The sequence below is a fragment of the Lagenorhynchus albirostris genome, chromosome 18 (genome assembly GCF_949774975.1).
Source record: "Lagenorhynchus albirostris chromosome 18, mLagAlb1.1, whole genome shotgun sequence".
NCBI classification, from domain to species: Eukaryota; Metazoa; Chordata; class Mammalia; order Artiodactyla; family Delphinidae; genus Lagenorhynchus; species Lagenorhynchus albirostris.
This window is the reverse complement of record NC_083112.1, coordinates 4,740,436-4,756,852: the sequence shown is the minus strand read 5'-3', so window position 1 is coordinate 4,756,852 and position 16,417 is coordinate 4,740,436. Positions and strand designations below refer to the sequence as shown.

At 41.8% G+C, this 16,417-nt stretch overlaps 1 protein-coding gene across 3 annotated transcripts in view; it reads left to right on the top strand.

Annotated features, from left to right (window-relative positions):
• The window catches only part of USP12 (ubiquitin specific peptidase 12), a 77,571-nt gene extending 65,114 nt beyond the window's left edge, over positions 1-12,457 (top strand). For 2 of the 3 annotated variants that reach the window (XM_060129514.1, XM_060129515.1), the window contains 3 exons: positions 4,287-4,484; positions 7,224-7,302; positions 9,290-12,457. In XM_060129514.1, coding sequence (XP_059985497.1) covers positions 4,287-4,484; positions 7,224-7,302; positions 9,290-9,391 — 379 coding nt within the window. In that variant the 3' untranslated portion in view covers positions 9,392-12,457. The remainder of the gene's footprint in view (positions 1-4,286; positions 4,485-7,223; positions 7,303-9,289) is intronic. The other variant, XR_009536850.1, reaches the window with a different exon arrangement.
• Positions 12,458-16,417: the final 3,960 nt, after the last annotated feature.

Sequence of the window (16,417 nt, the reverse complement as noted above, 5' to 3'; positions counted from 1 at the left end):
GCAAAAGATTGAAGTTGGATCCTTACTTCATACCATTCACAAAAATTAACTCAAAATTGGTTAAAGACCTAACCATAACACCTGAAACTATAAAACTCTTAGAAGAAAACACGGGGGGAAAAAAAGCCTCACGATGTTGAGTATGGCAGTGATTTCTTGAATATGACACCAAAAACACAAGCAACAAAAGCAAAAGCAGATAAATGGGACTATGTCAAACTTAAAAACTTATGTGCAACAAAGGAAACAACGGAATGAAATGACATGAATGGGAGAAAATATTTGCAGAATATTAACAGAATGGGAGAAAATATTTGAAAACCAGATATCTGATAAGAGGTTAATATCCAGAATATAAAGAACTCACACAACTCAACAGTAGAAACCACATCACCCAATTAAAAATTGGGCAAAGGACTTGAGTAAACATTTCTCCAAAGATGACATACAGATGGCCAACAAGCATATGAAAAGATAACATAACTAATTATCCGGGAAATGCAAATCAAAACCACAGTAAGATACCACCTCACATTAGTTAGGATGGCCACTTTCAAATGAAAAGAGAAAATAATGAGTGTTGATAAGGATATGCAGAAAAGGGAACTGTGTATTATTGGTGGAAATGTAAAATGTTGCAGCCACTGTGGAAAACAGTGTGAAGGTTCCTCAAAAGTATTAAAATTAGAATTACCGTATGATCCAGCATTCTGCTTCTAAGTACATATCCAAAAGAACTGATAACAGGATTTTCAAAGAGATATGTGCATTCCCATGTTCATTGCTCTAATATTTACAATAACCAAGAAGAGGTGGAGGCAACTTAAATGTCTGCTGACAGTCACACATGGTCATAGGTCGTGTTCCCCTCACCCCCAGCACCATGTGCCCCAGTTAGTCGTGCTTGACATTAAGTTTATAAGAGGAAACTGTGGAATTTTATGTACCATTATTAAGCTTTTCTGTGTGGTCAAGACTTGCGCTTTTTCTTTTCTAATATAAAAATCTAAAGCTATAAATTTTCCTCTAAACGCTGCTTTGGCTGTGTTCCCACAAATTTTAACATGTGGTATTTGCGTTATCATACATTTAAAAATCTATTCTAATTTCCCTTGTGATTTTGTCTTTGTCCCATGGATTATTTAGAAGCATATAGCTTAGTTTCCATATTTTAGGGGGATTTTGCTATTTTTTGTTTTTTAATTTTTGTCAGGAAAATATATCCTGTGATCTCTGTCTTTTGGAAGTTATTGAGACTTCTTTCATTGTCCAGTACATTAATGAATGTCCAGTTATACTTGAGAAGAACACATATTCTTCAGTTTGAAATGGAGTGTTCCATAAATGTTGATTAGATCCATAATTTGGTTGTTCATACCTTCCCTATTCCTACTGACTTTTTTTGTTAGAGAAGTCTGTTAAAGACTTTAACTCTGTGCATTTATCTGTTTATTTCTTTAATTCTATCACATTTGGTATTTGGTACTTGAAGATTGTGTCCTCTTGATCAGTTGGCCCTCTTTATTATGGAATGTCCTTCTTTTTTTTTTTTTGGAATGTCCTCCTTTATCTCTAGTAACATTCCTTGGCTTGGGTTCTACTTTGTCTGATATTAGAATCAGCCAGAGCCAGCTTTGCTGACTTTGTTAATGTCTTTTTCCATCCTTCTACTTTTTAAAAATAGTTTTAAATTATGATTAGACATTATCTAATTATAATTAGATAATAGGAAGGTAAATACCTCTTACGTTAGTGCAAAATGAACACACCTTATTGTTTTAAAGATGTAAAAGCAAGAAAATGTATATCATAAATTCATCCAAATTTTAATCATTGTGTAGTAGGTAAATGCCATTTAAAAAAATCTAAATGGAAAATTAACTTATAAGGCAGTTTACAGAAGATAAAAATCAATGTCGGGGACTTCCCTGGTGGTCCAGGGCTTGAGACTCTGTGCTCGCAATGCAGGGGGCCCGGGTTTGATCCCTGGTCAAGGAACTAGATCCCACGTGCTGCAACTAAGACCCGGCACAGCATGCATGCATGCATGCATGCGTGCGTGCATACATAGATCAATACATTTAAAAAATCAATGTCTATTTCAAACTTTAACTAAAAAGGAAAAAAAGTTCTCTGTCCTCCCATTTTTTTCTTCAGCATATTTGTCTTTTGGAGAAAACATTACATTCTGAGACCACTTTTTTAACAACAGTGACAGAGATCAAGAGGTCCCTAAGGTCACCCTTCTCCACACATGTTTGAATGGAAGGAAAACCAGAATCCTATCAGTTCTTTGGTGTGTTGGTGGAATTGGTGTTTCAAGCAGGAAATGAACTTCTTAGTTCTTCCTTCTGCTGCACAATCTCCATAATGAATTTGACTCGGCTTATATATGTGTTCATTTCTTCCTGAGCCATTTCAGTATGAGAAAAATTTTGTGAGATAGTCTCTCATCATCTATAAAATGTGGCTCCACAAATATTTGTGTTTGACTTTATCCTGTGTCTCTTCACAAGTGTTGGGTTTCCTCTGGGAAGAAGTGCTGCTGGGAGGATTCGTGTTCCTCCCGTGTTGTCTGATGGGGCGTATTTTATAAGCCAGCATTTGGACATGTTCTGTTTTCTCCATTTGGGCCTTTCCGCCTCTGCTCTGGCTTAATTTCTAAAAGCACATTTTTCCTAACCCCCAGGCCATATCTGTCTCCTCTTCCTAATCTTAACTGCCTGTATCTAATACACTACTAACATATTTAACACTTAGAAAAATCCTTGTGGGTTTGCACCTCACTGGACATTTTCAAAGGATAGTTTGCTTTTATTGTTTTGAAAGAGTTTGTTTTAGCAACTCTGTACCAGTTTAATTGAACATCTGATGTTTAAGAGTTGGATTACTGTATATATAAATATATATCTTGACTCTTTTACTTTCCGTATTTTCCCATGCCATTTAGAAACTTTCAACAACATTGTTTGAAGTTGTAAAATACTCTGTTGTGTTTGTATTGTAATGTATTTCAGCGTTTCATGTTGTTGAATAGCTAGAATTCTCCTACTTTTTCACAATATAAAATAACTCCAGAACTGAATTCTTCTCAGAAGTCTTGTATTTGAGATGATCTATTTAGTTTCGATTACTGAGGCAAAGGCCATAAAGGCTGTTAATTCGTATTGCTAGATTGCTTTCCAGGAACGATTAGGTTTTACATTTATTTTCGCTAATGTTTTCCAAAAGCCAGGTTAATAAACACTTCTGGAATAATAAGCTACCGCACCACATTTAAGATCTGTAGAATGCAGATCTAGAATGATGCTATAAAATGAGTTGTTTTCACTTCGTTAGAGGCAGAGGTTTAATAAGTTTCATTTTTTAATCATGAAAAGTGTTTTGCTTCACTGAACACACACAGAATTCAGTTCTGTAGTGTTTGTCAAGTACCTACGTGTGCTAGGTGGAGAAATATAATAAAAGAGATGGTTCCTGTCCGTCCGGAGTCCAGACCCTAGAAGAGAAAGACCCGTAATCATCTAAATGTTTTATAGTGTAATAAACTGTACAGATATGAAGTGAGCGTGTAAAGTGCTGATGGAGGGTTGAGGAGAACAGCTATTTGCGCCAGAAGATCAGGCGTCGGCGCTGAAGTGAAATGGGGGAGCAGAGGCATCTCGGGGAGAGGCTGCCCGGAGGGGTCCTTCAGGGCGTTGGGGGATGGGGAGGCCCGTGCTTTACAGGTGAAAGCTTCACTCCTGCGTTTCCAGGTTATTTTATTCCCCTTCCAGGATGCACGCAGCCACCGCTCTTACTAAGGAGCTGCTCCTTGTCTCTGGCAAACGCCTTTAATGGATGGTCTTCAATGCTTTTCTCAGTGTCTCCTGCTCTCAGTCTGTTACTGAACTATATAGCTGAACAGAACAAATGGATCTCAGCCTCCATTCACCTCCGAAGGAGCGAGCGGCCTAAGGAACTGGTTTTTCCCGCAGCTGGCATAGTGACCTATATTTCAGAAGTACAGAGTTCTTAGTAAAGGAATGTACCATCATATCTCTTTGGGAGCCGTACCGAGTGCTGTGTCAGATTATGTGGTTTGGTGATGATGGGGGGCAGGGGCCGTCTTAAGACTTTCAGGATTTTGCTTTGCTAATACAAAAGTCATGGGTAGAAATATGCAAAAGTGGGCAGTGCCAGGCTATGAAAACTATCAACTGTTACTTGAATCGTGAAGTTTGATAGTTCTTTTAAGGACATGGTGAACGTCTTATGAAATGTTGTTTTCATGTTTATTTTAACAGGATGAAAGTTAAAAAGCTGCCCATGATTCTAGCTCTGCATCTGAAAAGATTTAAATACATGGATCAACTTCATCGATACACAAAACTTTCTTACCGGGTCGTTTTTCCCTTAGAACTTCGTCTATTTAACACTTCAGGCGATGCAACCAATCCTGACAGAATGTACGACCTCGTGGCCGTCGTGGTTCACTGTGGAAGGTAACAGGGCCGTGGGCCATGGTGGCAGGATGCTCGGTGGTGGGCAGGTGCACGCACAGGACGCTCGTGAGCCGCTCAGATATGCAGGCCCTTTGGAGGTTTCCGTAGCCCTCGGTGCTGTAGGACGAAAATAAGTTTATTTCAAATGGATATTTCAGATGCATTTTACCATTTCATTCTTAAAACCTTTACATATTAAAATAGTGTGTTATTGCCTGGATTTGATACTTGTTCTTATTATTTAAATATTATTCTGGGAACTTTTAAGTCCTGTTAGTTTTTCGTTTCCTTTTTTCTTGATTATTGGTTAAAAAAAACACTGCTTAAAGCGATTTTACAAAGTAGGTTCTTTCTGAGATTAATTGGATATGTTCATCATGTTAATGATTGTGAAAAACGCTTTAAAAGGTTTTGGAGATAATCTTCAAAGATAAGCTTTCTGATTTTATAAGTCCGTGTGTTTGTTTCCTGTTAGCCAATAGAGTGTACCATCTCACCTATAGATCTTAATTTATAGAATAGCTCAAAAAATTCTCAAACCACAGGAGTGTCACATAATCAACATTTATATTTGGAACATACAGTCTTCATTGACTGTTTAGAATTTCCTGTAATAATTTTATTTTTTATTTATTTATTTTTGGCCACACTGTGCAGCTTGTGGGATCTTAGTTCCCCGACCAGAGATGGAACCCAGGCCCTGGCAGTGAAAGTGCCGAGTCCTGACCCCTGGGCCTCCAGGGAATTTCCTCCTGTAATAATTTTAAAACAGGTCACTCATCCTTTTCCCCCTGGCTGTTGCAAACTTGTACTAACAGCGTGTTGTACTCCAGCCTCTCCTTAGCTGTCCCTCCCTCTCCCAGCTTTCTGCTCAGAATATGTCAGGACAGCTGGGAGGGAGTCCACTTCTGTCACAGTCTTTAACCTCCATGGTCTGTGTCAGCCCATCTCCTGCCTCTTATCCTCAGCAGAAATCTTTGTTTTCCATTTTCGGAGCATTATGTTTCTAAAGAAAGAGTGATGACATCTGAACAGAGGAAAACAATATCGGGTACCTTACAGAACCCTGGTGTGATGATCAGACTGGAGGTTTATTTTAGCATTAAAAGTGGTGTTTTTTTTTAAGTTTTGAGGTATTTTCCTCTACAGTGAAAAAGTACTATCTTTGTGTCATTTTGTCACCTAAGATATTCATCTCAACTATGGGATCAAAGATCTGAGGAAACTTGGAGGCAGCTTATTCTTATATCTGAGGTTGCTACTTTTAAAATAGTATTCACCATAAAGAATAATCTGTGTTGAAAATTACTTCAAAGTCTGTAATATAATAATTGTGGTAGAATTATAATTTGATTTTAAAAGTATATATAAGCTTTTATAGTGAGTCATACTTAAACTGGGAGAGGTTAAAAATCTTTGACGTGTTCTTTGTAAAGAATTTCTTTTAGGGACTTCCCTGGCGGTCCAGTGGTTAGGACTCTGCGCTTCTGCTGCAGGGGACATGGGGTTCGATCCCTGGTCAGGGAACTAAGATCCTGCAAGCCACGAGGCACAGCCAAAAAAAAAAAAGAATTTCTTTTAAAAGAAATAATCCCACCTTTATTTTTACATTCTTCTAGATTTCTGTATTCCAGATTTGTTGAAAATGAGATGCAGAGGCAATTATAATAATTATAATGGTGCTAAGAGTTAAGTACTTAAAGCTAGCACTAATAATACTAAAAAAAAGTCACTTGTTTAAAGAAGTTTATGAAGTTGGAGCTTGATTTCAGAGCCCAGGATTCGATATCTGTACTTTTTCAAGCATCACATGGAATCCTTCCTCGAGAAAAACTATTGCCGAGGGTTGAGACTCAGAAATAACTACGTGCGTTGTTTTGTAGTTTAATTCAGCGTGTTCTGCCTGTGATCACCTCTCCTCCCCCCAAAAAAATGCTAGAAATTTTTATTTAAATCTTTTATAGAAGCAAATTGGAAAATCACTTCAAAAATAATAATTTTAGGGCTTCCCTGGTGGCGCAGTGGTTGAGAGTCCACCTGCTGATGCAGGGGACGCGGGTTCGTGCCCCGGTCCGGGAAGATCCCACATGCCGCGGAGGGGCTGGCCCCGTGAACCGTGGCCGCTGAGCCTGCGCGTCCGGAGCCTGTGCTCCGCAACGGGAGAGGCCACAACAGTGAGAGGCCCGCGTACCGCAAAAAAATAATAAAAATAAAATAAAAATTAAATTTAAAAAATTAAAAAAATAATAATAATTTTAGGGCTTCCCTGGTGGCACAGAGGTTGAGAGTCCGCCTGCCAATGCAGGGGACATGGGTTCGTGCCCCGGTCCGGGAAGATCCCACATGCCGCGGAGCGGCTGGGCCTGTGAGCCATGGCCGCTGAGCCTGCGCGTCTGGAGCCTGTGCTCCGCAACGGGGGAGGCCACAACAGTGAGAGGCCCGCGTATCGCGAAAAAATAATAATAATAATAATTTTAAAAGGCAACAGAGAATTTTATAGTATAGCTTTATATAAAGAGAATACTGGTTGTATCTCTCAGAGTAGAGTACTGATTATTTGGTCTTAAAATTGAATGCCAGTTCAGATCAATGTAGCTTGATCTTTTGGGGGAAAGAATAGGTAAGGAATATTTTTATCTGTTTCAGTTTTTCTACTTTATAAAACGTGGACTATAGGGCATAGAAGAGCAATGCTAATAAACTTTGTATAAAATTAACTTTTATTTCTCTTTGTTTCAGTGGTCCCAATCGAGGCCATTATATTGCAATAGTTAAGAGTCATGATTTTTGGTTGTTGTTTGATGACGACATTGTAGAAGTAAGTAGTTTCCTAATTTCTTATTTTTCTTCAAAGTTGTGTGTGTATTTTGCTCTTAACTTTTTCCTTCCAGCTTCTCATTGTATATGACAGGTCTTCAGATTGTAGTCTAATTTCTACTTCTTGCTCCCTAACATCCAGTCCCATTGCTGTAATGGTCAGCTAACCTTTAAAATGTTTAGAGGGCTTCCCTGGTGGCGCAGTGGTTGAGGGTCCGCCTGCCGATGCAGGGGACACGGGTTCGTGCCCCGGTCTGGGAAGATCCCACATGCCGCGGAGCGGCTGGGCCCGTGAGCCATGGCTGCTGAGCCTGCGCGTCTGGGGCCTGTGCTCAGCAACGGGAGAGGCCGCAGCAGTGAGAGGCCTGCATACCGCAAAAAAAAAAAAAAAAAAAAAAAAGTTTAGAATAGGCACTTCCCTGGTGGCACAGTGGTTAAGAATCTACCAGCCAATGCAGGGGACACGGGATTGATACCTGGTCCGGGAAGATCCCACGTGCTGCGGAGCACGTAAGCCTGTGCACCACAACTACTGAGCCTGCGCTCTAGAGCCCGTGAGCCACAACTACTGAGCCCGCCTGCCACAAGTACTGAGCCCGCATGCCACAACTACTGAAGCCTGCGTGCTTAGAGCCTGTGTTCCACAACAAGACAAGCCACCTCAATGAGAAGCCCTCACACCTGCACAGCAACCAAGAGCAGCCCCTGCTCGCCACAACTAGAGAAAGCCCGCGTGCAGCAACGAAGATCCAACACAGCCATAGACAGATAGATAGATAGATAGATAGATAGATGAATAAATAAAATTTTAAAAAATGTTTAGAATAAAACAAGGGAAATCTTTCAACAGCAGAGCTAGTTTAAAAAAAAACACTAGGGCTTCCCTGGTGGTGCAGTGGTTGAGAGTCTGCCTGCCGATGCAGGGGATGCGGGTTCGTGCCCCGGTCCGGGAAGATCCCACATGCAGCGGAGTGGCTGGGCCCATGAGCCATGGCCGCTGAGCCTGCGTGTCCGGAGCCTGTGCTCTGCAACAGGAGAGGCCACAACAGTGAGAGGACCGCGTACCGCAAAAAAAAAAAAAAAAAAAAACACTATTAACAAAATAACTTATTGAGCTATAAGGCACAGTAAAGCATGCAAATTTTAAACAACTTAAATTTTTACATGTGAATGCGCGCCCACACGTAACCGCCATCTAGATCAAGATATAGTATATTTTCAACACCCCAAGAAGCTCCCTTATTCCTCCTCCTGGTCAGTACCCACAGCTTTCCTCCCCTAGCCACCATCCTCTGGAATCCACTATTTTGAATTTTACTATGTTACTGTGATGAATTTTGCCTGTGTTTGAATACGAGGGGCTCATCCAGTGTGACTGCTTTTGTGTCTGGCTTTTTCACTCATCAGTACCTGTGCAACTCAATCTTGTTGCCTGCAATGGTAGTTCTTTCTTTATTGCTGTCTGATTTTCCATTGTACGGCTATACCACGTTAGAAACTTGACTTTTTGTCCATTGTTGACTATTACAAATAAAACTGCCTTGATTATCCTTGTACAAGTCTTTTGTTGGACATAGGCCCTCATTTTCCTTGGGTATATTGTAGATTGAACCATATGAAACAGCCATTTTTGTAGGTCCCAAATGGTTGACAATTAGTGGTTTCCTATAGTTCAGGGTAGAATAGAATTGCTGGGTCACACACAGGGTGATTGTATGTTCAGCCTTAGAAGATGATGCTAAACATTCTCCCCAGCGTCTGTGCCATTTTACGTTCCTCCCCGCTATGCATGAGAGTTGCATTTGTTCCACGTTCTCACCAGTACTTGGCATCGTCCGTCTTTTTAATTTAAGCCATTTGGGTTGTGCAGAGCTGTTTTATGAATGAGAAAATGAAAGGCATTATTCTAAGAAAGCTTGAAGATTTTATTGGATTCAAGCAGTTCAAAGAGCTTGTTTTTGTACTAAAGTTTGTGTTTTGCCTCACAGAAAATAGATGCACAAGCTATCGAAGAATTCTACGGGTTGACGTCAGATATCTCAAAGAACTCTGAGTCTGGCTACATCCTTTTCTATCAGTCCCGGGACTGAGGGAACCGCGATGAAGAGAGACCTTCTGCCTCATTTCTTCTCTGGTTATTTGGGAAAGGATCAAGCACCAGTTTTCCAAGAAAAGAGAAATGCAGGAAGCTCAGGGGGCAGTAGCACACTTTGCACACAGTAAAGCAAAGACTGGATTAACATGCTCTTCCTACCGTGGTAGTTGATTGATTTGCTCAGGTATCATGCTGTCTGCACAGTTCCATACAATGAGGCAGTGAAATCAGAGATACCAGCTCCTCTTGTAAAACAGCCTTCCAGTAATTGACATGCATTTTCTCTTCATTAATTGCACCAGTAATGATTGAACTCCTTGGGGGTGCAGTAGAAAGAAAAGGAATCTGTGAGGTTGTACTGACAATTGCAGGAGATGATGTTGAACACACTGCATACATTTGCCTGGTTGAACACATCGAGAAGCAATACTGGGTGGTCTTTTCAAGCGTAAACCAGAAATACTTTTGGGCCCAACACTTGCAGTTGCCTTCCTGATGTAAAGAAACTAACAGATACTAGAATCCAGTGTCAGGAAGACAAATACGTTTGCTTCTCTGAAGAAGCTTATAATAATATACAGTATATGTATATCTAGGGAACAGTTGGTCAAAAGTGGCTTTTTGTTTCCCCAAGGGGAAAGACTGGCTTTGTAATTACAATTTTTTTCCTTATTTATTTTACTTAAAACTGGTAGAGTCTAAGTATTGTATGAAGTGCCCATGATTCTGTCGTAAATTTCAGCATATTTTTATTAGTTTTTGTCAGTTTAACTAATCCTTTTGTTTCTGTTTTTAAGGTGAATTTTAAACTCTGTTTTAAATCATAAGTTACCTTAAGAAAAATAGCAATGAGAGGAGGTACATACTCTTTTTCGGGAGGAACTGATATCTCTGGCTAAAGATTTGTCCTAGTTGTCACTTATTTCATTCAGTTTTAATTTCAGTAAAATTAAAAACTATCCCAAATTCCCTGTCATTGTGGAATGATCTAAGAAGTCCTGGTGCGGTGGTGGTGTGCGGCCTTGAGAGTTCGTCAGTGCTCTGCTTCAGGTTGAGGCCACGTTTGGGAAACTCATGTCATAGCAGCTACGTTACTTTCAAATGTTCTTTATCCTGGAAAGAAGTGATCCATCCCAGCCCCAGCTCCTGGAGAGCTAACAGACCCTGTGAGGGTTACATTTTAATGAGGTCGACCAGAAGTACTTTGAAAGCAAGTCTTTTTTTATTTTTTTTCCCCTTCCACCTTTACAGATGTTATTGGAATTTACCTTTGTGTTTAAGACTTCATTCTGTTGGCAGTTTCAAGAAGTAATATGTGTGATGCAAGATGTATGTAAACCGTTGCAGTTGACACTTTGCCATGCATCAAGAAGTTGTCTGACCGTGGCCGAATGTAACTTGCTGAAAATAATTGAATATATATTCAAGATAATAGCAATCAGGCCTTAGATGTTCTTTATTCATGTTTTTTCGAGGCAGGAATCTTTTTGTTTTAATCGTTGTAATTTTGTAAACTTATTTTACTAATACTGTTGAATCTGAAAAACAAGCAACAAAAAAATGTTTTGTCTGCTGCTATTATTAACATTTATTATCTGTATCTTTTAGCTCAGGAAATGACTTCACCTGTTCGTTCCATGGATTGATCCTTAACAGGGTCACTTAGCTAATGGGGCTGTTGAAACAGATGTACTGGGAGAAAATGATGATATATTTTGACAGATTGCTTTTTAAGAGACAGTTTCTAAAGCCTTGCCCTGGCTGGAGTGGTTCTGGTGCAGATTATATGGCCTGCCTGATCCACCACCACGGCACAGAGAATCACAACCAAGGGTGTGGGCAAGGTGATAGCCGCGGAGGTGGAGGCATCTTTTATTTTGAGGGCTTTAGCCAAATTGTCTTGGAATTTAAAGCGAAGTTTCTGCAGCTTTCAGTATGGAGACGAGGAGTAATGTGAAGCTGAACCAGTTTTTCCTTGCGTTGGGCCACAACATGTATGAGAAAGAGAGATGAAGTCATTTGCATAAAGGTACAGCCTTGGGTTACTACGTTGTGTTTGTTTTTACATTTTGCATTTAAAAAAACGTACAGTGAAGTAAAAGCCAAGGTTAGATTTCCTATTAAAGCAAGTTCTAGCGTTGTTTTTGAGTTCCATGGTAGTCACACACTGTTCACATCTACACCCTGTTTAATAGGATGACTTGTCGGGAGGGGACGATGGGGTGACGGTTGTCAGTTTTCTGTGTACACTCTGAGTGCAGCTGCATCTACGTAAAATGTCTTGAAGCTTCTCAGAAATACAGTATACTTTAAAAACATGTAGGGTTAGGGTTGGGGGAAAAATGCAGATATAGTAAGTAAGAAAAGTGACCCATATCGAATGCGTTGTGAGGTTGTGTGCTGGTCCGACTGATGGAACTGAGGGGTGGGTTTCAGTTGTAAATGGTGGCTGATTGCTGTCTAACTGTGTACATGTATGTTGGGATGGCTATCCCATATTTTGTATATTGGAATAAAAATTTCTATAAATTATCATAACTGAAAGTAAATATTCTAAATTAAGTCTCACTTCTAAGTCACATGGCTTCTGTCTTGGCGGCTTTACCTTTTAAAGTTGGCTCGAGACAGGAGCCCTGAGACTTTGGGCAAAGAGAAGAGGTGAGGAATGTAATATATGGGTCTCGTCGCCTCTGACCATCCGTGTAGGGTTTTTTCTTTCCTTGACGGCAGTAGAAAGACCTCACTCCCATAACTTACTACTCTTGATACTTTCTTTAAAGCTACTTTTCAATAAAGATTCTCTCATGAGGTATTTACCTGGGAGTTGGGAGGCTAAGGCGCTCAGGTCCTGGCTCTTCAGTGAATTTAACTGTGTGACCTTGGGCAAGTCACTTAACCTCTCTGTGCTTCAGTCTCCCTATCTTGTAAAATGGGAGTAATACCTACCTCACAGGGTTGTTGTGGGGATTAATTAGATATAATGTCTGTAAAGCATCTAAGGTTCTTGAAGAAGGCGCTATATAAATACAAAATAATATCTATTAAAGTTGGTTTATTTGTGCTTGTGGGGTTTTGTGTGTTTTTTCCTTTTTTCCTCAAATGCATTTGCAAACTAGAAGTACTACACACTTCGGACACTGTGTTACTGGTTTTGCTCAGAAGTGACTACTTGTGTGACCCAAAGAGATTTTCCCAGAACACATCCCATTTGTGTAAAATAGCATTCCGTACGTGCCTGCGTGTTTCTTCAGCACGTACCTTGCATTTATTTGTCTTTATTTAGTAGCATTGTCCTTCCAAAAATCCCAAGTTTAGAAATGTAAACTTAGAATCTCAGAGGGCAAGGTATCTTAACAGTCACTGTTGCTAGCACCCCTCCTCCCTTCCAGGGTGGTACTTGCTCCTGTAAAATCAGCACTTGAACTTGAGAACTTGAAGCTTCGTCAGCTGTTGAGTGACTGCTGTTTATTTATCCTCACCATTCTTGGGAACCCTGGCCTGGAGGCGCTCTTGTTTATTCACGTCTCTGAAGGACTGTTCTCAGGGTGAACACCGTACCCGTAGGTGGGGAACTGAGATAATCATCTGTATCATGTTGAACTTTGAGTAAATGACACTGTCTGTTTTCAAGAGTTTTTCGTGGACTGTTGAAAAGCCAAGACCACCCCTCCCGTTTTCCAAGTTCCCTTGTCTTCCAGTACCTGTGCCTGTTATATGAAAGCTCTTCCTCTTCTCCTCATTGATGTGTTTTCTGTGATAACCCTTTTTTTTAAATCTCCAGAGCTGCTGAAATAGCCCATCATTTTTGAGTTGACCATGTGATAGGCCCTGGACTCAGCATTTTACGTTTCTTAAAGCTTCATCTTGAAGACAGTGTCTATGAGGTTCATTTTACAAAAGAGGAAACTAAGGCTTTTCAGAGGTTAAGTGATTTTTCCCAAAGTCACTCAGCTGGAAGGTAGTAGATCCAGGTGTCAGTGGATCTGAACCCCTTGTTTCCCTGTGGAAGGTTCTAAATTACTCTCAGGAATTCTCCCTCAAGCAGCCACTATGGACCCCTGATTTCTGAAGAAACAAGCTTACACGATCCATCATATGCCACTTAACTATAATCCACCTTAATACTGGGTTCCTTTCTTAAATTTCCTCACCTGCTGTCAATGATGTGCCCTATAATTAAACTGATCTAGGACTTAAGGAAAACATCATACCTTCTAATTGTTTTCAAAGAAGCAAAACTCTTTGAAGATCAAAAAAACAGTCCCACTCCACTGAGAAGTCGTTCCCGAATCTGGATAATGAGCAGAATCACTGGAGGAATCTTACAAACGTTCAGATTCCCGAGATCCATCCCCGAAGATTTTGACTGAAGATGAGAAATCGAGTTCTCAAGGGCTCCCAGGTGATTCTAACCATCCAGGTTTGGGCCTGTGTTAGAACTCACCTGAGGTTCTAGATCAGGGTTTCTATAAGTTCACTGCCAATCTGGAGTTGACCTGTTGGGAGCATTGTCAAAAAGTGAAATCATCTAAGGAATACTCATGGGATACTTAAGAGGGACAGAACTCTTGTCTTTACGTACAGCATTTGAAGGGCTGCCGTCTAGGGGGTGTTTTGCTTCTAGGGTTGAGTTGGGACATAGCAGTGGGAAGAGCAGAAAGGCCCTTAAGTACAAGGGAGAGCTCTCTGTTGGCTCAGCAGTGAGAGAAGATAAGAAATGAAGCCTCGAGCAGACGCGTTTTACCATTGGCAGGTGGGGTGCCTAGACTGGCTCAGAGGTTGTGCTAGAAAAACAAGCTCCTTCCCACGTGAGGCTGCAGGGACAGGGCGGACAGGGAGCCATGCATCCTAGGCCAGGGCTCGTATTCCCTCCACATCACACTGCCCTGCATCTTTTAAACTAGCTGGACGTCGGGTGCTGTCATTTACCGCAGGGAGAATCTAGATTGCACTGGTCAGTTAGGGTGGGAAGCACCCCTTCGCCTGTCCCTGACTTGAAAAGAGGTAGGTGGGTTGAGCAAAGCACACCAGTCTCTAGGTTTCAGGTGGCAGGAGTTGGTTTCGTATGCCTTCAGTTTGTGCGGGCACAACGGCCTTGGGTGAACCTACCCTGCATGAAAGACGCACTCCACCGTCTCTCAAAATACTTTCCTTTGGAGAACACTCAGGTTCTTCAGATTTAGGAACCTCCGAATTGTGGCCAACTTGGTAGAAGACATTAAAAAGTGACCAAGGAGCGATGGCTCCCCTTGTGCGGTGGTGCAGCCCTTGCCCAGTACATCCTGGCAAGCGCGTGTTGGGTCATTGACAAGATTGCAGAAGAAGAGGCGTGATTTTACTGTACTCGGTCATGTCGTCACAGAGTCTCACCCACTGCAAGGCCCAGGAACAAGACAGTGATCGCATACTGTCTGTGCACATTTTGGGGGGATAAAAGCAATGATGACTTGTGTTGTTTATAACCTATTTACTGAAACTTCTGTTTGCTGGTAGCTTTTCCCTTCAGGAAGGAACCATTTTCCAAATGGAGTTTGTTTTAGGATGCAAAAATGAATTCTTGGGCTTCCCTGGTGGCGCGGTGGTTGAGAGTCCGCCTGCCGATGCAGGGGATGCGGCTTCGTGCCCCGGTCCGGGAAGATCCCACGTGCCGCGGAGCGGCTGGGCCCGTGAGCCATGGCCGCTGAGCCTGCGCGTCCGGAGCCTGTGCTCTGCAACGGGAGAGGCCACAGCAGTGAGAGGCCCGCGTACCGCAAAAAAACAAACAAAAAAAAAGAATTTCTTGGCTGGACTTGACTGGTTAGTTTTTAATAACCTGCCAGAGTGTCGCACTTATTTAAGGAAAGATAAAAAGTGATGATAGGATGATGAGGAACGTAGACTTACAAAATGGCCTGTCCGTGGATAAGATGATTAGATGGGATCATGGAAGCTTCAGAAAATATAAGCATCTTACCTATTTTCCCAGCATTACATGTATTTATCATTCTAAAAGCCATCTCAATTATTGCACTCTGCCCAACAGATGTATATTTTAAGTTCCTATCGTGAACCCAAGTATGAGCAATGTAGTGTCTGGACTTCTATACATCATATCTACTCTATTTTACTATATAGTAAGCTATTGACGAGAACCGGTTGAACTTACATTGATTTACTGAACGTAGTTACACAGTGAGGTAAGGCTTAAGATCCTATCCCAAAGCAGGCAGGCAGGCAGGGGTGGGAGATTTGTGCTCTGAGAAGCAAATCCTGAGCTGTGGTGTGGAGAGGGGTCTGGAGGGGCCAGAGTTGGGTGTGTGTGATGAAGCTTCAGGGCAACAGGACTCTGCCGCGGGCTGGCTGGGGCGCGGGCGAGGGGAGCAGTGTCTAGGAGGACTCCTGGATTTGTCTCACTAGCACAGCTTACGACACAGAAGCCTTCTGCTGAGAACCCTGGAGGAAGGCCAGGCTTGGGGGTTAGGTCATAGTACTCCACGGTATGAATACCACGGTTTCTTTATAAGCATTTGCTTTTTTTTTTTTTTTTTTGCGGTACGCGGGCCTCTCACTGCTGTGGCCTCTCCCGTTGCGGAGCACAGGCTCTGGACACACAGACTCAGCGGCCATGGCTCACGGGCCCAGCCGCTCCGCGGCATGTGGGATCCTCCCAGACCGGGGCACGAACCCGCGTCCCCTGCATCAGCAGGCGGACTCTCAACCACTGCGCCACCAGGGAAGCCCCATAAGCATTTGCTTTTAACAAACTCACACTGCCTGGCAGTTCGGGGAGGCCTAGCTCTGATGGCCGGGGAGTCACTGGAATTCACACGCTCAGGATCTATTAGCCTCTGTCCCACATGCCACGGGGCAAAGCTTTAACAGTAGAATTTGAGATTAGGTACAAAGTTGAAATGGCTCTTGTACTTCTGAGATAATTACTCTGTGGCCAGGGAACTCCCAGAATGTGTTACAGGGTCTACAGTGATTCCGAGGTATTTAATAACTGAGGACAGATTGATAAGCTTAGCAGCCTCGTGGTGAA